General features: G+C 39.0%; 1 protein-coding gene across 13 annotated transcripts in view; it reads right to left on the reverse strand.

Annotated features, from left to right (window-relative positions):
- Positions 1-26,849, reverse strand: part of ZNF407 (zinc finger protein 407) — a 449,612-nt gene that overhangs the window by 231,226 nt on the left and 191,537 nt on the right. For 9 of the 13 annotated variants that reach the window (XM_072819655.1, XM_072819662.1, XM_072819678.1 and 6 more), the window contains exon 5: positions 25,879-25,899. The exons of 3 other annotated variants lie outside the window; for them this stretch is intronic. In XM_072819655.1, coding sequence (XP_072675756.1) covers positions 25,879-25,899 — 21 coding nt within the window. Of the gene's footprint in view, positions 1-16,875; positions 16,940-25,878; positions 25,900-26,849 lie in introns of all 13 variants that reach the window. One more of the 13 variants, XR_012027907.1, reaches the window with a different exon arrangement.

The following is a 26,849-nucleotide window of genomic DNA, read 5'->3' on the forward strand; positions in this document are numbered from 1 at the left end:
TCTCACCTCACAACCACAGGTCAAAAACACCAGAAATATAAAGTGCCAGCAAGGATGTGGGGAAACTGAAATCCTCACACATGGCTGCTGGGAACACAAAACAGTGCAGCTGTGGTGGAAAATAGGATGAAGGTTCCCCACAAAATTACACAAAACTATCATATGACCCAGCAATTCCACTCCTGGGTATATCCCAAAAGAAATGAAGGCAGGGTCTTAAATAGATACTTGTACACTGCATTCACAGCAACATATTCATAAGAGCCAAGAGGCAGAGGCAAATCAGGTGTCCACTGACAGATAACTGGCAAGTGTGGTGTCTACAAATAAGCCCCAATGACTCAGACTTACCAAGGGAGGGCATCCAGACCCCTGCTACCACACGGATGAACCTTGAGGGCAGTTTTCTCAGTGGAATAGGCCAGTCACAAAAGGACAGAGACTGCCCAATCCCACTTCCATGAAGCCCTCAGGAGTCAAACATCACAGAGACAGAAAGTAAGATGGCAGCTGCCAAGGACGGAGGATAGTATTCTTCTGCTACAAAGGTATTACTGGAAACGTGGACAAACTGAATAGGCTCTCCCAACAAAGAGTATACAGGAGTTCTTTGTTTGATTCTCATAAGTTTTCTATAAATTTGAAATTGTTTCAAAGCAAAAAGTCTAATAAAACTTCACTCACAATACAGGGGGTGTGGGAGACACAGGGAGACGGAGAGTGCCTTCTGGGGGCAGGAACAAGAAATGTGTCGCACGCCTGATCCACCAATGCACCATCCACGTGGTGCATGCTCAGGATCCTCCTCTTCTCCTTCAGGACACACTGTCTGTGGAGCTGGGACACCAAGTACTGACAAGGGCAAAGCAGATGGTCAAGCAGATACAGAGATTCTATGTTTTGTTTTGTCTGGATGAGAAATATTAACATTTTGGTAAACATCCTACCCCATCCCATCTTTACCCCATAAACATGACAGATATAGATGTAGGATTGGTTTTTTCCAGATCAGAGAAGGATAAAGAAAAGTTCTTTAACTTTCGAATTTTGCTGTTTGGTTTCTAAAGAGAATGGAGCTCCATGGGACACACCACACACTTAGCACATGCTTTGGCCAAGCTCCAGATGAGCCTGGAAGAGAGTATGGTCCATAGCCCTGACCAACAATGGCGGCAGAAGGGAGGTGAGAGGCACAGAGAAGGCGAGCAGGGTGCAGTTCAAGGGCATGGGGAGCTTGCTCTGCAGCAGCTTTTCTGAGATGTGCTATAGTGCCATCCAACCAGAAAACCACATACCTCCACTTATGCCACCACAGAGCCCGCGAGAAAGGTCCTTGTCTGAGTGTGACTGTATTCCCCTTCATTCCAAAGAGAGCCAATGAAGAAAGTTCTTACAAGTTCTGCAAAAGGAAAGCGACCAAAAGCCCAAAAGCCCAAATACCGTCTGGCAATGAATGACAAGAAAAGGTTGTCTCTGCCAGTAAATAAAGCACAGCCTTAGGTTAGAAAATCAACAGTCTGTAAGCAAAGTAGTACTGCATGTGTGTTTCTGTGTACTTTTTGCTGATGGGAAGCTCGGTGCTAAATTTAGTGCCAATTACAGTCCTCATCTCACTCCACACCGGACACCTGTGACAATTACTTCTCCTAAGCACTTTCTAATTTTCTTAAGTATTTTAAGTATTTTAAATTTCTTTTATGTTAGTTCTGGAAAATACATTAATATTAAAGAGACAGAAAAATAGACTGTAAGCTGATGCTAGCAAGGTCTGATGCCATACTGCCCAAACGTCGTAACTCTCCATTTTAAAATAACAGAGGACCAGCCCAGAACTACCTGGCTGGACCCGGCAGATACACAAAGGCACTACCCCGGTCTTCAGGTTCCTGCTAGCTTACTCCTTCACCTACATGATGTGACACCCACATTCTGTTCATACTAAAAGTAAATAAGCTTGACTTGGGGCACCTGGGTAGCTCAGTCAGTTAAGCATCTGCCTTTGGCTCAGGTCATGATCTCAGGGTCCTGGGATGGAGCCAAGTCGGGCTTCCTCCCCGAGTCTCCTTGAGTCTTCCCCCTCCTGCCTGCTTCTCCACCTATCTGTGCATGCATGCTCTCTAATAAATAAATATAATATTTTTAAAAATAAATAAAAATAAAATAAGCTTGATTCTTTAACAATCTAAACACATTTCAAAAATGTATTAAAAAATACTGACAGCCTCTCAATATCTTGAAACCTAAAGGACACATTTCTCCATAGAGACTTCCCAAAATAACACTAGTCCCAACACTTGCTTTCTGTACAGCAGCTATTCTATGGGCAGGACAGGATTTCTGAGCTGAGGATTATATCCTGGCCCAATCTCTGAAAACACTGAGATTGAGAAGGCAAACACATCTGTAGGCACTCCTAGCTTTCTGCCCACCCCCACATGGCAGATCACTCACTAACTCGATCACTCCTGGCGGACCACCACTGTCTTTGAACATGGCTACCTCAACATCCACCACCACTACCCGATTTCCATCTTGAATGTCAATCACCACAACCTTCTCTGCAGGACGGATGCCCTGTTCTAATAACTCCCATCATGGACTTCTGTTCCTAAGACACTAAACTGACATTTTACGTCCCAATCGGTGGCATTACGAAGCAGCAAAAAGATAAGAGTTCCAGGACTAAACACACTTGCGTTGCAAGTCATGATCTGCATCCTAGAGCTCTGATTTTATGGGCTATCAACTCCCCATAAGATGGAATGGGTGGTAAAGGGTGAAATAAAACCGTGTGCCTGGCACTGTCTGGTAACTAATCAAGTAGGGACCATATGTACTTCCTATTTCAGTAAAGCAGCCAATTGTCCAGCACTGTCACACTCTGTACTTTTTCATTTAGAGCTGAACTATAATTATTATAATATTTAATAGTCAACTCGTCTGCTCCCGAACCACTTCACCACAGTGAAGAGCCTGTACATAAAAGGTGGTGATGGTAACCAACAAGTCAGGGAACTCGGGAATAGAGATCCCATCTCATAGCCTGACCTCACAGGAAGACAGCCCTCTTGGCTCCACTGAGCTGCTAAATGGCACAAGTGATGACCAGACATCACAGGACTCCTTGATACAGTGTCTGACCCACGCCATTACCTGCATGCCACTCCCTTTCTTTCCCCTGGGTACATCAAGCCAGATATAGACACATGGCCTGTTTATTCTGGGTTGCTACAAGCAAACTGGCTAAGTCTTCCACACAAATCCTGAAATACATTTCCAGTCACAGCTTTCTACTACTTCACTTGCTTTAGAAATTGATTCTCCTCTTACAAAAAACCCCTCCCGAAAGTTCAGCCCATCATCTTCCTCACCTCATCTCTCACACTGGTAATGCCTTCCTTTCTTCTTTGCTAAATTTCCATATACCTGCCATCAGTACCCATTTTAAATGTTCCTCATTTAACAATTATGCAGTGAACCTCAGCTAAGTGGAAGGCATGGTTTTAGACATTAGATAAAACTCTCAAAACACAATCTAGCAAGGGGAGATGATGGATGCCTCAGGCACTACTTAATGGACAGGTTCTTAAGACTAACATGAAAAACTACAGGACAGGAAACAGCGCCAGCATGGGATCTAGTGTAAACCCTCAAGGTTTGCTTGAAGTGAGTTTCTGGGGTCCCCAAGACTACCCTGTCATTTGGCGATTCAGTAGGACTCCCAGGACTGGACAATGGGTGTACCATCAGCCACAGTTCATCACAGCAGAGGGATATAGGGAGGGTCGGCCAGGAAATGACCCAGGTAATGTCTCAGGATTCCATGCACGAAGCTCCATCCGTGGGTTCTCTCCCTCCAATGAGGCATACCTAGTGTCCTCCTCTCTCAGGCAATATTTCTGTCCAGAGAAGCCCACTAGAAACTCAGGCTCCAAGGTTCACACTGGGGGCCAGTCACATATACCCCCTCTACCTAGTACTTACCAAAATTCCAGACTCCCAGAAGCAAACTGGGAGTTTGCCATCAATCATGCTTTTTGTGCAAACAGCCCTGCACAGTGGACCATCTCGGTCATTTAGGGATCAGAAGGAAAACTTCAAGTGCCAGGTGCCCACAAGCCAGCCAAGAGGCCACCATGTAGGCAGGCCCCTCTAAAGACAGCAGCCTCAATCCTGCTGTATAAAGTCTTTTCTGCAGTGTGGAGAAGAACAGAGCAGAGTGAAGGACAAGGAAACGGCAAGCAAAGAGCGCTGACAAGGATCCAGCCAGGCAGGGCCTTGACAATCGGGGTGCGGTGGGCAGAGCTGGGAAGGTACTGCAGGGCTTGGTGCAGGGGGGACAGCCCTGTCGTCCCACCTGGTAAGAGCCCAGCTCTGGGTGCTGTGTGCAGCAGATGACTGCCGGTGAGAACAGGTGAAAGAGCAGGGGCGTGGTCAGATCTTCCGTCCACTTATAAGGAGGGCTAGCAGGACTTCCTGACATTTTAATGTGGGCTGTGAGAGAAAGAGCAAGAAAGTCAGAGTGAAAGTGTCGGTGTGAACAAAGAGAATCAAGGAGGTGCCATCTGACTGGGAAGAGAAGGGTAGGTGGGGAGGAACATGGGGTGTGTGCACTCATGAGGGGCACTGAGGCACACGTAGAGCTTTCTTTTGGTTGCCAGATGTACAGGAAGCGGTTGGAGATGGAGGCCTAGAAGCTCAGAAAGCAGATCCAGGCCTTAAATAACATGGAAGTCCTTGGGAAGCTGCACCAGACGAGGGCATATGTGGAGCCAAGGCAGAGAAAGTCAAGGACATAGACGTGCACACACAGCAACTTGGGGAGGAGTGAGGCTGGGACAAAGCCCCAACAGCTAGAGAGGATGAGAAAGGAGACCCAGCGTGCACTGACCAGGAGGAGCCAGTGAGGCAGGAGGGGAAGTAACACCCTATGCCAAACGATGGCAGAGCTTGAAGAGAGGTGACCCGTGTGACACTCTGACCAGTCACAAGAGCAGGGACCTGACCCCTAACACTAGCAACATGGAAGTCGCTGTGCCCTTGACAAGGCTTGAGAGTTAGAGATGAAGCTCCACTGGAAGGAGTCCAGGGAGACAGGAGAGATGAGATGGACAATGTGTATGAGGAGTGCTGCTGCATAGTGGTGTAGATGAGTGGGGAGGGGGTCCCTGGACAGCAGCGCTGGCTCAAGGGAGTCTGCTTGTGTGTTCAGAATGGAAGACATGAAAGTTGGATTACACCTCCCAGGAATGACCCCATCAGGCCGAGAGAAAAGCCTTGGTGTCCTGGAAGACAGAAACCACAGGCTGGGGGTAGGGGCAAAAGCACCCACAGAGACAGGCAGGGAGGGCAGGAACATGGGCATACATGCAGACACCCCGGTAAGGTTAGTGGTGGGACAGAAGTGATGTCCTTGATGAATACTTCCCACTTTCTCAGTGAACTAGGAGGGTCACGATTGGTAGTTTGAGGAAACAGGGAGGAGGAAGGTGACCCAGAGGAATGTGGTAGGATGGCAGGACTCTATAAGGTTCCCCTTGTGCTCAGGGATCCCAGATTTAAAGGAAATCAATGAATGTGGTTGGATAAACACTTTTGATGGCAAGTTGTTATGCCTTCATCTTCTCAACTCTTCAGAATGTTTTTACAAAGAAGTGTTCTTCTAGAAATTCTATGTACTTACTTCAACTACTAAACTACAAGTTCTCTTAGCAGGAGCTGCTGGGAGCTCAGTCCTATGTGTGCCCTCACTGCAGCTACTTATAGGGGTGTCATCATTAGTGCAGGGTGGGGCTATGGAATCACCCGCTGAAATTGGAAACAGAGGACACATCATTCCTCACTCCCTGTTCTCCCTTATGCCCTGTATTCATTCCGTAACCAATTCTGCCAAGTTTATCCCTTAAATGTCACTGGATTTTATCCGTTACTCTTTAACAAACAACTAGTTAGGAGAGCTACCTTCAAGATCAAGGTAGGCTGATTATATTCCCTTCTGTTTCCATAACACACTGTGCGTCTGACACCTGACCAACCACCCCACAAGACAAATCGTCCCCCCTAGTGCCCACTTCTCCCCTGGTCTCTGATCTTATTTATCCCTGCATCTCTAATGCCTAGCAGGTCCTGGCATATCTGCTGAATAAATGTTTGCTAAATAACGCCACTATAAAAACTAGGATTCTCATCTCACTTTTCCTATGGAATGAAAGCTAAGTAAAAACAAGAATAGTTAAGATGGCAAGCATATTGGAATGTAAGCTCCTTAATATAAAGTACTATGACTTTTATCCTTTTTCTATAACCCATGAAATCCAACATAAGGGATCCCTGGGTGGCGTAGCAGTTTGGCGCCTGCCTTTGGACCAGGGCGCGATCCTGAAGACCCGGGATCGAATCCCACATCGGGCTCCGGTGCATGGAGCCTGCTTCTCCCTCTGCCTGTGTCTCTGTCTCTGTGTGTGTGTGTGTGTGTGACTATCATAAATTAAAAAAAAAAATTAAAAATTAAAAAAAATTAAAAAAAAGAAATCCAACATAAAACAGGCAACTCAAACGCTCATTTTCAGATATTTGTAGAGAAGGGATAGCTTTAGAGTCACACACTACTGAGAAAATTCTCAAAATATATCAATACAAAAGATACTTAGAAGTAATTTTTTTACTTAAGGAAGTATTTTAATATCTGATATTGTATGAAGTAATTTTAAAACAGTGATTTTAAAAAGACATCCTATTATGAAAAGACTCCATTAAATGATATTTGAGTTGGACATCACAATGTTCTCACTGTATCTCATCTTATGGGATTGACCTGGGAGGTCAGTCAGTCAGCCAACATTAGGGGACCAATGCCAACAGATGTACTGGCTACCTTGTCCAAAATGCTGTCCACTGCTCCCCAGTGTCAGATAACAAAAGTATCTGATAAAAACGCAAACAAAGCCAGCAACAGAAGAATGCCAATTTGCCAAAAGACTAGTTACATAACCCTGACTTTTCAATGGTCACTTAACACAGATGGGTGAAGAGAGCCAGAAATGAACAGGAGCATGCTTACAAGCAAGCACATTTCATAGTACTTGAGTATAATGGGAAACACCTAAGAGCAAATACCTCCTAGCCACACTGCTAAAATTCCACATGCCTGCATTAGCAAGATCCTATCACTCCCACAGGACAGATCTTGAAAATAAGATTCTTAGAAGTAGTAATAACATTTCCCTGTAAGTAGCACTGTGTTCATGAAAATTATGTAGAAGAGGGCAAAAAGTACTTTGGAATAATTGAGATTCAGCCCTGATAAAATAAGAATACCAAACACATGGTATGAGCACGTTTTACCCCAAACCCAGCATTTACAGCTACCTCTCCCATTCCATCAGAGACTCATTGCTAGCCCAACAAGGAAGTTTCCAGAGGCTCAACATTCTGTACACCTGACCAAGATGCTGTGACACTGCAGTTGAGGCTTTAGACTCTGCTGACACGTGGCATCACCTGTCAGGGAGGTGAAAGGCATGTCACAACCAAGCTGTGTTTCCAGCTGTGACAGGTCGCCATACAGAAGGGCAGGAGCAAGAGAAAAAGATTATTTCCATTATCATTTATCAAGAGTCATGCCATAATGCTCTAGTTTTTATTCAGATACAGTGTTTTTCGCCTGTTCAGCTGCCTTCAAACCAGCTAAATACAATGAAAAATATGCTTTAAAGTTATATTATTAGAATGTATTGAACAACGACTGTCAAGATTGGAAACTAGCCATATATGAATGAATGTTATCTGTTCCTCAGCCCTCCAAGGAGGGCCAGAAATACATGTGATATTCCTCTCTGCTGTGTTTTGCATTTGGATTTCTGATTTAACCAAAATGTGTTTTAAAAACCATGTAAGAAGGCATCTGCTGGATTAAAATACATCTGTGTGTAAAAAGAGTTTTGCTTATTTTAGTCAAAGCAAGCAAAGTATTACAGTGAAAAATTTCCTTGATAACCTAAAAACAAATCTTCAATTAGCCATTACATATACATATACAAAATTTCAAATGTAAACTGATAATCAATATACTGCTGGCATCTTATATATGAATAAAGTACAACATAAGAAATAAATACTACAATGTCTGAGGGATGTAGAAATTAAAATGACGATGAAATGTATCACACAAACTTAAGTTCATTATCTACCTGTCATGAACTGAAGAATAATTCATGTCAACAAATCAAGTGTGGGATAATCTGACCCACAGGAAAAAAAAAGTCATGGGTTCAAGCCATGACCCTCACTATAAAGGAGGAATGCATTTGTGATTCATATTGTAACGAGCTCAGAAAAGAAGTACAGTCACAGTCTCACCAACCAGACGTTGGGAAGGGCAGGATGTAAAGTCCTTCGTACAATTAGGTCAAGAGTCATAGCTCATTTCCAAGCTGGGTTAAGGTACAAGTTGACACACTGATAAATTAATAACTTCTATATTTCCCTTCTGTATTTAAGAAAAAGGAAACTTTAAGCTAATATATAAACTGCCCAATTAAAACACACAATATGACTGACGTTGGGTATCAGACTATTGATAATCCATAGTCCTATGTCTACAAAATTCAGAATAGCTTTAGAATCTATCGGTGGCTTTAAAATAGTCCATAAAAACACACTGTAAAAAATACTTCATAGTAGGGCAGCCCCGGTGACGCAGCGGTTTAGCGCCACCTGCAGCCCAGGGCGTGATCCTGGAGACCCTGGATCGAGTCCCACGTCAGGCTCTCTGCATCGAATCATCATTCAGACACCCTATAAAAAACACTAAGACTACAGAAAAGGTGCCAAGTTTAGTCTCTGCAAGTCTTTGTCAAAAAGAATCAGAAATCCAAATTGCTGAAAAGCAAGTGACACATGGGATGTTTCTCTGTGATGTGTTCCCCCCCCCCCCCAAAAAAAAAAGCACAGCAGGATACATCTCCGTGAACAGAGATCCTTACTACCAATTATATTGATGATGTATCAGCCAACATGGTAGTAACTCCACAGTCTGACTGCAGGATATATGCTAGAATGAGCATATTAAACCTTCACATCAATGAAAAATCAACCTAAAAACAATTAACATAAAACAGCAATGAGATTTTATTCAGAGACAGATTTTAGCATCAAACACAGAAAACAATCAATGAGGACTTTAATAAATTTAACAGAGGAAAGGAAAAGGAATCATAACAAGATACAGGTCAATGGGAAACAATTCCCTATTTATTATGTAATACCTGAACTATATTCACAATTTTATAATAGGCTAATATCTGAGCAGCCTGGGTGGCTCAGCGGTTTAGCACCGCCTTTGGCCCAGGGCATGATCCTGGAGACCAAGAATCGAGTCCCACGTCGGGCTCCCTGCATGGAGCCTGCTTCTCCCTCTGCCTGTGTCTCTGCCTCTCTGTCTCTCTTTCTCATGAATAAATAAATAAAATCTTTAAAAAAAAAATAGGCTAATTCCTTGACATGAATATTGATCAAAAGTCAAAATCATTAATATATGCACACTAAAATGCAGAACACTTTCAGCAATTAGATTATGTCCTTATTTGAATAATAGTCTGCATATTGAGCTTTAGAGACAAATTTAAATGACAAATGTCATGCCTGATTATATCATTATTGAATGAAACATACAAACATTATTTTTCATCTTCTATACCACCAAATTCTAGTTTTTTGTCTGTTTTTTTTTTTTAATTCTTGATTTAAATAAATCAAAGCCACCAAACAAAAATCCAACAGTACTCTGGCATAATAAGATAAAAAGTGGAAGATTAACAACAATGTCAAGATTAAACATTAAACATTTAGAAAGGTTTTTAAATCCATTTGTAGAAACAGAATTTAGGGAAAAAAAGAATTTTAATTATTCTGTTTCCATTTTATGAAAAAGACTGATCAGTTACCATGTTTTTATATCTAAATATACTGTCATATACTTGTCATCTTACGCAGAAAAAACTTATATTGAATGGGTGGAAAACATTAAAGAAACATAATTTTATTACAAGTACATCATCTGGAGAAAGCATTAAGAGGTCTCTGTACACTGTATTTGCATTTGGTATAAAGAGGAAAATCTTATCACTTTTTTGCAAAGATAGGTTAAATTATCAGATAAGTAATTTTGGGGAAAAAGTGCTTATTTGTGATTAGGTAGGCTTAAATTAGTAAGGAAAGATAGAAATAAATCTTAACCATCAGAATATAAGAAGTCTTCAACAAAAAAGTATTTAAAAGTTATAATGAGAAGGAAGTGTAAACTGTGGAGAAAATCCCACTCAGCTCTTTCACAAAATGAACCTGATGGAAGACTGAGTCCAAAGGTAAGCCATTCTACTGTTTACCTCAGACTCAACACCAGCCCAAGGAACCATGAATGTGACATAATTTGATCATTACTGAGAAGCAAGGACTTTTCTTCAATTGGTGGATCAAGTAACAAAAAGGCAGAGTAGCAACAGATCCAAGAATATCCTTTTATGCAAGACTTTCCAGTACATTCTACAACTTGTAATATAGAATTTGCACAGCCATAAAATTTGTTCATGTCCCAAATCCTTAGGAGTTATGTGGGAGAGGTAAATGTAATTGATATTTGGATACATATTGTGCAGAGCTCCGATCACATAAAGAATTCCAAAATGTTATTCAGAGGTGCAGAATACCATTACTTTGGTTTGTATAGTAAGGAAGATAATCAAAGAGTTATTCATCAGCAGTACTAATCTATGAACACAGTGAAGTAGAAAGGACCCAAAATATTAAAGTCCTGTCATGAATCCACAGAAACAGGTTGAAATAAGCAAAAGGATCTAGTTTGCCTACCTCACCAGGAAGCTTGGAACAACAGATACAAACACCAGCTCCATATCTGGACAGCCTTCTTTCAAAACTCAGTTCCCATATCTACTAATCGTTGAATTTATCCAAGTTACGTATTAATCTCTACTATAAAGGGAAAATCAATCGTGGAAAATCAATGTTATTCAACAACCGCTTGATTAGTATTGTGAAAAAATTTTAGTTACAGCTGTAAGCCTCAAAATACAATATATTCCGTATTTGCTTGTGTTTAAAACCAACAGAAGAATAAATCCCCCAAATAAAATAACACTGATTTCTTACTAAATATGTGATGGGAGTATGGGAAAGAAAATAGAGCTAAAGCAAAAAAGACGTTTGATACTGAAGTGGACTCTGAAGGTCAGAGGTGAGCACAGCGCTAGTCCTGTATGGTGCCTGTGCCCTGGAAAGTTCTGTAATAAAAAACAATTTAAAACAAAGCAAATGGGGAAAATAATATTTAAATGAGAAAACCATGTTGAATGCTATAGAATAAGCCACTGACACATTATTTGAATCTCTTTAACAAAGAGGCAAGAATAAAAGTTTCACTGAACTGTGTAAGCAAAAATTTTTTATGCAATCAGATATTTTCTTTTAAAGGCTGCAATTAAATAAAATTTTATGAATAAAATAAAAACAATCCTATTTTTAAAAATTTACTTCCTCATCCTCTGGCTTTGTGATAAAAATGTTATTATCTGTTTGTTTGCTTCTGCACTTGTAATTATGCAGAATTACAATCAGGACATTGACAACTGGGATAGAGGATAAAATCTTGTTAATTGCTCTTCAACAAACCGAACTACTTTCAAATTTACTGAGAATCTTACATCTAAGTCAATCCTCAAAAATAGTTCAAATAAGCAGAATTTAGGATCCTTTAAAATTAATACTAACCATTGAAATAAAGAGTATAATTTGCTATATGAATTTTTCTTAATGCTACTCAAATGTGGTTTCAAGAACATAGCTACAAATTACACATTATTTCCATATTTTGGTTATTATGGACATTGCTGAGATAAACACTGGGGTGCATGTACCTGTTTGAATCACTATTTTTGTGTACTTTGGATAAAGATCCATAGCCCAGATGTTCATCAACAGATAAAGAAGATGTGGTGTATGTATATAAGATATTATGTATGTGTATACACACACACACACACACACACACACACACACACTAGAATACTACTCAGTCAACAAAAGGAATGAAATCTTGCCATTTGCAAGAACATGAATGGAACTAGAGGGTACTCTGCTAAGTGAAATGAGTCAATTGGAGGAAAGACAAACACCATATGATTTCACTCATATATGAAATTTAAGAAACAAAATTGATGGACATGGGAAAGAGAAGGAAAAATAAAATAAGATAAAAACAGAGAGGGAGAAAAAAAAACAGAGGGAGGCAAACCATAAGAGACTCTTAATCATAGGAAACAAAGTGAGAGTCACTGGAGGGGAGGGGAGTAGCAGATGGGGTAACTGGAGGATGGGCATTAAGGAGGGCATGTGATGTGATGAGCACTAGGAGTTATATGCAACTGATGAATCACTATATTCTACCTCTGAAACTAATACTACACTATATGTTAACTAACTTGAATTTAAATAAAATCTAAAAAAAAAAAGAACGAAAGAAATCACACATTCTTGTGTATAGTGAAGGACGAACTCTGCATCCAATTCGAAAAGCAGTAATGGGGCAGTCGCTATGTGCATCATCAGTTACCAAGAACTTGTTCACTACCATCTTTAAGATATTAACAAATCACAAGTTCTATGCTTTTTAGTAAATCAGGGACTTCCACTTCCTGAGAAGATATATACATGGTGCAAGCCAAAGCCTCCATCCCAACAACCAGAAAAAGTCTGATTATGCACAAATGTGCTCCTGGCGATATTAAGGAAGCTGTCAGATGATCAGAGCTAGGTAAAGGATCTGTGCAGAGAACAGTGAGCCCTTCACTGGGGAGGCTGATGATGATCCTTTCTTCCCCAGGCCACTTGCCAATTCCAGCTCAATTCACATCTGTTCCACTGGGATGAGAGAACACCAGCATCAATCCTGACCAACCATACAGTGACACATTGGAAACTCAAGGAGGCCCAGATGCAAGGTTGACATTCCCACAGGACGTGTGCTTTGGCAAGGTGGGAGGTGAAAGGGACAAGACAGAGTGAAGCTTACTGTGGCCTCGCAGCACCTACGGGATGAACCTCTGCTAGCGAGAAGGGGTCTGCCACAAACACAGACCCACCCACGTGGGAGCTGCCAGACTACTAAACTGCATGGGGCATAAGACTAAGTATGAAGGTCAAAATCCCTGAAAGGACTAACATGGTGCTTCTGTAGCCTTCCAGTGCTGAGGACAAAGAGCCCACCTCTAACTAGTGAGTCTCAATCAAAACACAGAGTGTCCACAGGGGGAAAATACAGACAAATTACAGGGTCACTGAAGGCCAGCTCAATGCACCAAAAAGAAGGGACTATCTACCAACCAAATAAACCATCTGGCCCTCGATGTTCTTTCATTCACCATGGTATGCACACATCCAAATAATTAACCAAAACGCAAATGGGAAGGAAAATGCAACCAATAATTCAGAATAAAAATAAGCAAAGACTGTCAAGTAAGAAAGATCATCTTGGTAAGACAAGTAGATAACAAGATGGACAAAAAGTGGATGCAATAAATGGAGAACTAAATGAGAAAAGTGTAATGCATACGAAGAAATCACATGGATATTCTAGACCTATAAAATAAACTATCTTTCATTAAGCATTCATTGATGGCTTAACAGAAAACTCAGATGGCATAGGAAAAGACAAGATTCATGGGTTCTGAGACTGTGCAAACAGACAATACCAAAACCAAAGAGCAAGCAGAAGAAGGAATGGAAAGAACAGAAGACACACAGTCCACAGAGAAAGGCCCATCATACTTATACTTAAGGTCCCAGGAAAAGAGGGACAGAGACAGAAGCAACATCCAGAGAGGTAACAGCCAAGGATCCCAAACTGGAGAAAGACACCAACTCCCACATTCAAAAGGCAGAATGAAAACACAGGTGCACTTACAGGCACACACAGCACACACGTGCACATATACCCACATGTACACATCACACACAGGTCACATGATAATCAAAATACAGAAAAACAAAAACAAAAAAGAAAATCATAAAAGCAGCTGTGGCGGGGGGTGGGGATGGGAAGAGACACTGCCTTCAAAGGAACAATAGGTTGTGTAGAAATACAAAATGGGAAAATCAAGTTCTGGCCATTTGGGATTTGGAGGGAGACTGGAGGAAAACAGTATATTTGAATCAGGTTTTAAAAATACCTTCTAGGTAATGTATTGGGTAGTTTGTTAAGTATTCAAAAATTTATGACATGTTATTTAAATTTCACAACTTTCTGAAATAAATATTATTATTACTTCCTTTTACACATAGAAACTCTAAGCTCCTTGCCAAAGGCCTCACAATTCCTAAGTGACAGAATGAAGACACAAGCCCAGAGCTGTCTGAAACAACGGTGATGCTCGCACAGTCTGCTGCTATAGTGCTTCATCCAAAGAGAAGGAAGCATGAGCATTAGTGGAATAATATAAGGTTTATAGCAGAAAGCTAATGAAATAATATGCAAATATTAAAGACCAGAAAATAAAGGGGGGGAGCAATACACAAAGGGAACCTCAAAACTGCAGGGGACAGAGAATAAAGCAGGGTAACAAAGTTAAAATTAAAGTGACTAGTAAACAGTTAAACCATGAACCACACTTGCTGAACCACACTTGCTTGACGCAGTGAGCGAGAGAGATAGAAACACAGCATTTGACCAAATCACACTATTTACTTTCTTTCTCTATGTGCTAACAGTTTAAGACCAAGAGCAGGATATAATGATATAATACAATTAAACTTTAAAACACATATGGGGTTTTCACTGCATAATCTTAATGAATTCTCAGAAGACAACTCAGTATATCAAGTGGTGAAATCACTAATAGAAAAAATATAAATCTTTTTTAATAGTTAAAATATAAAAGAATATGACAATTTCATCAACATTTCAATAGATTAAAAAATACCAAACTATACACAAAAAACTACAAAAATTCTCAAATTCACAAATAACTATGAAAGTTTATGGTGCGCAAAATACCAGCCATGAAATTAGCATCTTTTAAAAATATAAAAATAGAGGATAAATCATGGAATAAAGGCTTCATTATTTTAACCTACCTCTAAACTATAAACTTGTAAGAATATGTTGGCAGGAAGAGACCGAAAAAACAGCTCTTACCAGGAGGATCATAGAAGAGACCATCCAAGGGAAATAGTCCTGAAGTCACGTAACATAGCCTCAACCATCAGAACCATGAACTAAACCCATCACGATACACATCACGATACACCTGCACGGACAGTGCAGGTGGTTTGAGATTCACTCGCACCCTAGTAACTCATGTGAGGAAATGTAAATGGGGCTGGTCCCGATGAACCTGCTCCATCAGAATGACCTTTGGACAGACTGGACAGAGGAGAGGACAGACACAGAAAAGGAGACTTTTGGGGTCCTCATACCAGCATCAGTACCAGAAAAGCCCTGATGAACAAACTTTGTGGGCCACGACCCAGGCACCATCTGGACAGATGGGTCTGACATTACAGAACATCAGGGCTCAGGATCAATGGAATCTCCCCCAAACCATCCAGTTTAACAAACTCCAATTCAGACTCGGTAAGAATGTGAATGCCTAATTCTGTCTTGATGTTACAGATAACCCTGGATATGAATATTAAGTCCCTCCTTGAAGCCCTTTGTTACTCAGAGTTAAAATGTCCACAGTCCACTGCTTTCCCTGACAAGCTGCCCTCTGGGATGCTGCTGCGGCCTCCGTCCTTTTCACCTGACCTCCAGGAGGACCACCAAAGGCTTGATCCTCTATCCCTCACCCCTCCTCCACATCCGCCAGAGGTGCAGACAGCAGTTACAGGCCACCCTACCTCTCAAAGGTGTACTTTCAGGCCTGGCCTCTGCCTTTACTTCTGGAAGTACAGCTTCCCCATCCACACCTCCACCTGAACATCTGAGAGTATTGCCAACCCATCTCTCCGTTCTCAAAGGCCATCTTCTTCACGTCACTTAAAGGTACCTGCATGGACTCAGCCCACTTCATTACTGATCCCTATCCCTCCCCCTATCTCACAATCAATCCTTCAGGAAGTGCCATGGGCTCTGCCTTCAGGGTTTACCATCTGCCTGACCACTCTTAGCACCCAGGTCCAGATCACCATCATCTCTCACTACTGGAATGAGATATTTTCAGCGCTCTCCCTTCTCCAGTGGATTCCGTCTGCCGTGACCTTCCAACTCAGACCATGACCTCTATACACTCTGAGGGCATGTGAAGAATTTTGAAAGAGAGCAGTTAGGTCCATATGGTTTACAGATATCGATTACTGATCCCTAGCTCATTTATTCCTTCCTTTCACTGAAAGCTGACAAAAGCTCTTGAGGTAGCACCCAATGCCATTTCTCCTTCACCACATCCTACCCCACAACTGCTTCTCTGTCACTTACCAGAACAAAGGCCTCTTCCTTGCTCATCCTGTACTGTGCTCCAGAGTGAGTGGTAAAAAGCACTGGAACACCAGAGAATCCTCTGTTAACTGAAAAGCCTTTCTAAAATCAAGGCGTCATTAAGCCTGGGACAGAATATCCAATCTTTCCTTCTTTGAGTTTATTTCCATAAAAAGAGAAGCATGACATTAGACACAGGGCACCTGGCCTAAATTCAGCTGTCCTAAATTCAGGGACAGTGAAGATGGGATGGTGAGAGTGATGGCAGTTTTTGCTTAGAGATCCTGCCTCATCAATCCTGAAGGATCATCAGGGAAAGGCATTAAGCTGACTGGGAGCCACACAGAGAACAGGAAAGAAAGGCTGGAGACAGTGGAAACTCAACTCACCAAGGCAGAAAGCTCACGGCAAAGATCCACATTGTCTCTAAGCATGGAATTACCTCAGTTTTTGCTTTAAAAAAAAAAAAGAAAAAGAATCTTGGGAAATAATTCACACACCCTATCTACAAAGTCACAATGATGATGAGTCAGGAGCCAGAGCCCACCCACTCACACATGCCTTGGTCTATCTCAGTTATATATTTTGTGTGATTTCGAGAAGGAAGAGGTGAAAGATTCTACATGAATTTCCAGTAGACCAATTTTTAAGTCAGTAAAAGAATCATCTCAGAATTGATATAAATATAATATAATATAAGATATATCTTTTCTTAAACATTTATTCAAACTTAGAGGAACATTATCATTAAGTTTTACACAAAGAATATTGGGTACTATAAATTTTTACTAAGCACATATATCTACCCCCTCATCAAGTACCTTCCTGCTTACTTATTCATTCCTACCATGCACTTGTTAAAATTACATTAACTTCTAAAACAATGTAATTAATCCTACTGTAATGACATACTATAAACATATATAATATACAAACAATATACATAATAATCATTCAAACTTCATTTCAAAGCCTCACAACATATCATTTATGTTTACTATTAATTTTCCACCAGACTTTACATCACCCTGGTCATAGTATTCACTGATGGGCACAAGATTATAAATTCTCTCCATCTTGGTAAGAGAGGCATCCCAATGGCATTATATTTCATGTTTAAAAATTACCATAGTATTAATTTTGCTGTTTAAATCAATTGTGCATCAGTACTATTTATAATAACAATTCTTTCTGACCAATTTTCACACTTAGAATACTGTAGCCAAAGACACTAAAACTTTAAAAACCTTACTTTGATGTGTATGTATATGGGTGTGTATATGTATACACATATACACATAAAAATGACAGGATACTCATTAAAATATCTTCCCAGTATAAAAACCATAAAATAAAATCTATGGAGGAAATGGAAGAGATAAGAGTTCAAGAAGAAAAGCAAATATAAATGTTCTGACAGTGAAAAGAGAGAGCTCAGTCAGGTAATGTTTAAATGGATGATAGTGAGCAAATTATTATCATGGTATTAACTTTCTATTGGATACATATTAAATAGTGAGATATGAAATATTTTTACAATGTCAACTCCACTGTACACTAGAAATTACATTCTGTACTATTTATTTTTGAGATAAAAATGTTTGAGGTCCAATTTAAAAATGGGAAGGGGGTGACAGCTTTGACAAATTATGGAGGGAGATCTTGAGCACTCTGCTAAAGCACTAGTGTGATTGCTTGCACAAAGTGCTGCTTGCACAAAGAACACAAGTCTCTCATCACCATTATCAGAGCTCTGCAAGACAGAGTGGCTGCTCAGCCTTTGATAAAGCCCTCATCCCCTCATGGAAGGGTCATAGCCACAGTGGCCCCCGCTCAGTTAACCCAAGGCCCCAATGTCTTCCTACTTCAGAATCTGTACTCTCTATTCCCTCCACCGGGAATGCTCTTTGACATAATCCCTCTCATCATTCAAGATTCTACTCTAAATGCCACAGAAAGAATACTCGGACTTTTAGTTTTGTTATCTGTGTATTACGGTACTCTGCATGGTAATATTTTGTGTCATTTCCTACAACTGCATGTGAATCTACAACTATCTCAAAGAAAAGTCTTTACAAAACACTCTGGGGCTGCCTTCTGCAAAAGATCTATTTGCAACTCCTAACCTCTACCATGACTTCTCCCCCATCACTTCCTTGCCTGTCACGCAACATCATTCTTCTATAGCACCCACTGCTTTCTGAAATTATTGATTTGCTCACTCCTCTATTTCCTGAGACCCCACAAGGAAGTAAGCACCAGAAATACAGAGCCTTTGTTTTGCTCATCACTCTACCCCTAGAACCTAAAATGAGGCTGGGCCTTGTCTTGCTCATCACTCTACCCCTAGAATTAAAATGAGGCTGGGCCTCAGGAAGCTTTCATTAAATGAAATATGCATGAGGCAGAGGTGATACCCAGTGACAGCACATCTTCCTGACGTCACTCTGCTGTGACATGTTACATACTTAACCTCATATAGTTCACTCCTTATGAGAATTTTGAAAGAGAGAGTAATTCTCCATATTTGTAGTTGAGTAAATGGAGTTTAAGAGGTTAAATAACTTGGCCGACGCTGCATCAGATAATGAAGTAACGGTGTTGTTCAAAGTCAGGTTTGAAGTTTAATAAGCCTACACAGAGTTTTCCTCACCACAAGCCCCTCACAGGGCTTTCCATTTATTGCCTTAATTGATCCTCATGAAAGTCTACATCTTAATCACATCAGGTTTTCAGACCACGAAAGCAGGCTCGGGAGAGTCAAGGAGGTTTGTCCAAGGAAGTACAGCTGCTGCAGAACATGGGGAACTCAGGGGCTGCGACCCCAGCTCCAGCTCCCCCGGAATCCCATGCATGCACAGACAAGAGACAGAGATTTAAAGGAATGCACACAAGGTCACACAGCTGGATGGAGAAAAGGCTGAATTAAAAGTAGGCCAACGGCCTATTAGTCAGATGAACTTTCTAGCCTATGATATTGTGCTGCTGTCAAACACTTGAAAGTTTACATTTATTACAGACTTTTAGAGATAAGATCAAGATTTTATCATGAACATTAGCCATGCTACTGAAAACATAAGTAGACTGAGGTAAGAGACAGCTTACACGGAATACATGTGCTTATGGCCACCGTAGACCATGTATACTCACTGCTCCAGAATATGAGAAAAATCTAATTGCATGCATGTTGGGCTTTGATCTCTACAAGGTATAATCTTACTTATGAATATTTAGTATTATTTCATAACATTTTCCTACACATGGACAAATAGATCATTACAAATCAGGATGAAACCTGTTCATGATTCCAAAAGCTCTACATCTCTAGGAAAAAAAAAAAGTATATTAGAAACAGAAAAATCTTTTTTACTGTATGTATCCATGTGCTCTCTGATAAATACAAAAGATTTTCTCACCAAAAGAGCACAACATTTCAATGTACTTGCACAAGGCTCACGTATGCCTTAAAATAATGAACAAGTAGAAACTGAAGAACAATAGTAGGTTTCAACAAAAATAATAGATACAGCGTGTATCTGACCTTATTTTGTCTCTACCAATACTGGTGGAAACACTCTTTAATGGGGTGTCTGTTTCCCACTTAACACTGTTCAAACCCGAACAGTAAAACTTTAAACAGCCGAAGTCAGGTCTCTACTCTAGAGTATCATAAAATTCTAATGATAGGAATTTTTCTATTTTCCTTCCCTCATCATATAAATAAAAAGTTGTGAGGAAAACAAAAGATAATTATGGTATCAAAAACTCTGATAATGCTAGATTTAACAGTATGCTTATGTTGCAGTCTGCAACTAAAACAATTTGCATTGAAAATGTTAAGTAGGTATTTATCTCTATCACTACAACTATAAATAGGACAGTATAAATCAGACCATTGTGACAGTTCAAGTGGAGAATTTAGGAGCAGAAAGCAGAAAAATTTTCAGCAATATATGACAAATTCAATTATTTATTTAGACTTAAATCTGGTAAAAAATGTAATTAAATTTAAAAAATGCAATCAAAGCAGATTTCTACATAGCACAAGAAGATGAAAGATTAAGATAATTTGCCTTATGGAGATTCCAATCTAAGCCCAAATAAAAAGAAAAAAAGAAACATATCTTCATCATGGTGGTGACTATGTCCTACTAAAAGATTCTTTCATCATACAAAAATGCAACTCCTATAACATAACATAACTTAAACATGGGGAAAACGAGGTCATTTTTTAAAGTAAACTGTTGTTACAAGGTAACTTTTAATTTGCGCACATAATGTAAATTGCTATGGTGAGCGCACGTTGGGTCACGGAAACAACGGTAGCTGGATTCAGATGTGACCCGGCAGCCCAGGTGTTCAGGAAAAGTGCTGTTAACAGTGAGGATTGATGATCTAATCAAACTGTCACAGCCAGATCCTCGGCAGGGTGGCTGGAGGATAATATTCAGAAAGCAAGCACATGCTTAGTGTTACTTTAAATTGATGCTGACATTTTCAATTGTGAAAAGAAATTTTTTCCTAAGTAATATAGGAAACAACTCAGCTAACCTTCCGGAGGATATCAGATAATCATGGTAGGTTGTTGTATAAAAGCTAACTTCTCAGAAATGTGAGCACATATGAAATACAAATAAGCAGCCGTTGCAGAGATTTACTATAGTAATCAACATTTTAATTACTTTCTGTTTTCTTAGATGTACAGTACTATTGCAATGAATATTCACTCCACGTACAAACAAAGCAATATTTTTAGCCTGGTATTTGCATTTGGTGGCGAAAAATTCCCACAAGGGTACAAATAACCACGAGTCACGTGCTGATTAATCTGAGACTTCTAAAGTCACGTGTTAATTAAAGTAATTAATATGATCTTTCCTGGTAACGCTATACATTTGTCACATGGCATACAGAGAAAAACTGATTGGATGGTCAGATTTCAAACAAATGTCCAACCCTGCAAATAAGGAGAGTATTTTTCTGAATCACTGCTGATGATGACTCAATAAAAACTGAGGGCCTAATTATTAAAACAAGAGCTCCTACCAGAAAATCGCTAGACCAGTCTACACATGTGTGACGATTTACAAATAACTCCAGTGTGCAAAGAAGTATTCTCCACATAAGAGAAATGGAAGGTGTGCAACATAGGCTGAGCCTCATCCTCAGCTGCGCCCCGGGCACCCCGGCCCCGCAGCTCCGAAAGGGGGCTCACACATGCTGCCTCGCATGGGCGCCACTGCGGTCCTGCAGCCCTGTATTCCTGCCAACGTCCTGCGCTCTGGAGATGCAGCTTTACCTCAGCAGCCAAGGACAATCAAGTGGGTTAAATTGCTTCATGTTTTCAAGACGTGTTATAAAGCATTCTTGTGAAAATTTTTTGCTCCATCATTCCTGACCTTTTAGAAACAGTGCTCCAATAAGTATTAATATTGATAAAAACCATATTATCTCTGTCATTCACCACTGACACACAGACCCAAGGTAACACAACACAGCTTCCCTGGTTCTTAGAACATATAAATAAGACCAAAGTAGAAATACTGAACTTTCCTTTTTCATATGAAATCAGAAGAAGCTCCTACATTTTTCTGGTTACGACTGACCCATTGCTTAAACTCTGCCCTTTAAAAATTTCTAATAAAATCTAAGATGTAAAAGAAACCACATAAAACATTGCAGAAAATCTATTTAAAAGGTGTTAATAATTATATAGGAAATATTTTTCTACCCAAAAGGAAGCTGTATGCATCCTTCCTTCCTTAACAAAACAAAGTTCAGTTCAGTTTTGTGTTCAGTTCTATAAGAAGAGAAGCCCCACAGCCCTATTCTGAATGTCTAGGCAGGTCTTCTCATGTAAGGAGTCGAAGAGGTCAAGTCCCCTCTTCCAGGAGTGGGCAGGCAGCAGCACACTTACAAACCAGAAGAAGAGGTGTATTCCCAAGACAGGCAAAACTGCCGGGAGGAACAACCCACGACAACCACAGTGCTTATTAAAGCCTTACGGTGACTCCACAAGACCAAGGGAGCACTGAGAGCTTCCACTTATGCAGTTTAGCTCGAGATTTGGGTAAAGCATTTGACTATAGGGTTTGGAGGACGGAGCATGAATAGTACTTTCATAAGACTTCTGCAGGTGGGAAAACTGGGCTGTGCTCACGTAGCCATGACCCACTAAGATCAAGAAAGTCCCAATTTTATTTTTAAAAAATGTATACTCACATCCATTCCTTATTTTTCATGACTGAATTATATATGGCATGATACCATTAGATACTTTAGAAAGCCTACACATTGCAAGGTAAAAACTTCTACTAGCAGTTGGCTGACAGCTAACCCTATGTCAGAAGATGGACTACTGTATTTATCACTAATCCTGATATGACAATTTACTATAAGTTTAATTATTAAAGCTCTCCTAAAACATCAAGAGTTTGACAACACGTGTTTACATCAAAACCAGTGGGCATAAAAAGATGAAATCTGAATATATTAGGTATTACTCCTTTTTCCACTGGATAATCACTATTTGATATTTCAAACAGACTATTTCTCAATATTTTCTGTCAAAGTATTGTTAATGAAAGGAAAGAGGAAATGAGTTACAGAACTTCAGAACTGATCTGATGCAAAGAAAATTAGAAATTTCTTTAAAATCTCACATTTCATAATTGGCTACATAAAATATGGATTTATTTTAATATAAAAATGACAATCTTCTCCATTCTTCACGTATACACACACAGTAAAGTAACTACCACACTTGGTGGTAACATGAAGGGGAAGACAACAGGTTAGAGGTAACAAGAAAGGAATGCCTTTAGCACCAGCTCTTAAGTTTATACAAGAAAAATAATTTAATAACTTAGAAAAAATTTACACGTAGTATTGTTTTCACAGTAAACATTTAGAAACATAAATTAAAATAGCATGAATAGGAATATCATGATATATATAAACAACAGATTATAAGCTCATTAAATTATAATGTAAATCTGTTATCTGTAAAAATATATGCAATGTCTATGATATATGGAGGAAACAAAGCATGTTGTAAAACATTATGATCAATATGATTCTCATTTATACAAAATCCTATATGTACGTTTCTAAATAGGCACGAGAACAGGTGACCAGTGAGAGACATCAGCAAGAGCTAACAGTAGCTGTCTCTGAGTGATGAGATCTGCGATTCTGTTTATTTTTTGCACTTCTATATATTGATTGCATTTTTAACAATCATTTATCCAAAAAGTTCTTTCCAAAGTAAAATGCCTTATTATTTTAAGAGATTGTGACATGAAATGAGAAAGAAAAAAGAAAGGGCTTTATTTTTAAAGAAGAAAAACTTCTTCTAGCAATGTCATGTACTAGCATACAATTCTGAAGGGACTGTGCACTTTGAAGACTTTGGGGAATGTTTACTGTTCCTATAGAGTATTCACATGCTCACTCTGTCATTTCTGCAGTGAGTAGCACAAATTTAAGAGGTATCTAGAAGAAGTGAAAAGTGTTCCACCCCCTGGTACAGAATGTGTTTCCACGTGAGGCTCAGGGACCAGTAGTGGGTTACTCTCTACTACACTGCTCTCAATGACATCAAGCACAAACCCACTAAGAGACTTACATGTGTGTCTGCTGTTATGACATTTTGGTCAAAACAGCAAATTGCATCTTAATTATAGTTTCGGTAGGTATGTACTTACAGGTGTAATATATTCAACTACCTTTCAGGTTCAGGATATAATTGAGTACACTTAGGAAATGTAAAGTTAACAATTTAAAGCTCTGACAAATGATATGAAAGAAAATTCTATCCAAAGTTTCACTGATACCATTAAATTATCATTTTGATAGCCCACATTTGTGATGCTCTAAATATATGCACAGTGTAAAGTAGTCAATCTGGATTTCTACAAAAGGACACTGAGAACAAAATGGAAACACAGTTTTATAAAATTAATCTCATAAAATATTGACCAAAGAACATTATGATGTTTAAACAGTTTTGTACATGATCATTTATCATTCTTAAGATAAAAATTGTTTAAAAAAATAGTTGATAATTGATGACTAAGACAAAATTTGTATAACACTAGCATTATTATTTCAAAGTATTCCAAGCAGAAATTCTTATAGGACACAACCAAAAGTATGGGCTACTTACTTGCTGTTATTTTAATGAAAGAACAAAGAAAAATAAGACCTAACAAAATGTTGAAGTATCTACAGACATTTTAAATTTTTAGGAAGACACTCTGAAACATCAATATGATTGCAAACACACATACATGCACATATTCTGGTATGATGAATTTGAAAATTAACAAGCTATGTTTGAGTTACAAATAATGGTCCTAATTATTTTGTTCCTAAAGTAGTAAACAGAAATACTACCTAAAAGTTTTCTGATCTGTGACAAAGTCATTAATAAATGAAATCAAAATGTCTAGCAATCAATAAAAACTATATTCGTGAGGGGAAATACTGTTACATTAGGTTTCCATTCTATATAGGCAGCAGATTAATTTTAGTATGTAAAATGCTCTGGGTTGAAGAATGCTTTCAACAAGAAATGATAAAGACTGGCTTTAGATTCCTCCCTATCACAATAACAAAAACATATATTCATGTTGTGTTTTTTGAACTGCTCATCTTCCTAAAAAAATTAATTAGGAAGACCATAAGATGGCTAGGAAAACATAAATTGTAGGAAGCAAGAGGTTAGAAGTTCATTTCCATTAAACAAAACTCCCAGAAAGCAAGCAAGAAAAAAATAAAGGACCTCAACAATTGGAAAAGTTGGGGAATGAGGGAAAAATCTGAAAGTAAGTAAGATGAAAATAATGAAAATAGCAGCTGATATAAAACAGGGATAGAATGCAGTCTAATCCCCAGACTCCTGAGCAAGGACGTATGCAAAATTAGCAGAGGAACACAAAACTACAACAGAAAGACGGTATGTAGCATCAGGACCAAATATTACACAAAGCAAATCGAATTCAGAACTTGCTCATCAAACTGAATTAATTCTCCCTTTTGACGAAATGCATTTTGAGTTTAGGTTATGTCACATGAGTATTTTTATGTAATGACTTAAAAAACGTAGAGAAAGACTCTTATTCCTCTGACTCCTCTTAGTGAAAGAAAATCTTCTATTGCTACTAAAGTTATTAAAAGCCATGAGGGAATGAGGGATTCAATACAGACTGTGACATTTTGGGCCAAAATTGAAGTGTAATCAAAAAGTGATGGTTTTGGTAGACTCTGGCTACCAAACGAGAAAAGAAATCAAACACAAAGACTTCTGTCAAGAATGGTAACACTGGCAAGAATCTCAAAGTGACATACATACCTACAACTAAATGTGTATATTCAGCTTAAAAACTCACCAGAAGCAGGTGTCTATGCCTCTGTGTACAAAAAAAAAAAAATCTTTGGTTAACAGGTAAACACTACATATTAAAATCCAGACAATATAAATTCTGGCACAGGGGCTGAAACACACATTACATGAGAACACTGTTGCTGTCTCTATCTGGTAAAATAAAAAAGAGTGTGAACCTTGTAAATGCAATTTTTGGTATCAAAGTCCAACTTACTCTTTTTAATGTTCCCTGGCTTTGCAATTCTCAACATAGCAGGTGATACCTAATATATAAATGAATGCTACATGACTTCGGTTAGCTGCCTGTGAGTTGAAATATCAAAATGTGAAGTAAAATAAATTAGGAATAAAACACAAATTTATAAAAAGGGTGCTTCAAAAAATGAAGCCTGGATAAAACTCAAAAGCAGAAATCCTCCCAAGTGATCCTACACTACAAAATTAATTCACATTAGTGGAAGACTTTCCTATGCCCAGTGTTGGGAATGTTTTTGTCCTGTGGGAAACAGTTCATGCAAAATAGTGAATTTACATATTTCACTGTTATGTTCCGTTGTTTTCCTCAGAAAGAGCATCAAACCTCTATGTTAAATTTAAAATGAATTACAATTTTGCTGAAGGTTTAATTGCTAAGTAATTTGTTTGAACAGTTTAAACAATTTACAATTTTAGTCAACATAAAAATTTGTGGGCAATCATATGGGAAAACTCATAAAACCACAGCTAAATTCCTAGTAATCAAAGTTTTATAGACTGAAATAGCCTTTAACTAACAAATTATCATTATGATTTGATGTTAACTGCATTACTATATTTTAATTCATTTGGATATGTAAGAAAAAATAGAAAACCATTAGGCCAACTAAAGGATTAAAAATTATTTTAATTTTAAAGCATCAACACTATATAAATCTAAACAGAAATTCCAAATTTCCTGTCGTTCTTCTGGGAGTGCAGAGAGAAAGTAGTTCTTAC

The sequence above is a fragment of the Canis lupus genome, chromosome 1 (genome assembly GCF_048164855.1).
Source record: "Canis lupus baileyi chromosome 1, mCanLup2.hap1, whole genome shotgun sequence".
NCBI classification, from domain to species: domain Eukaryota; kingdom Metazoa; phylum Chordata; class Mammalia; order Carnivora; family Canidae; genus Canis; species Canis lupus.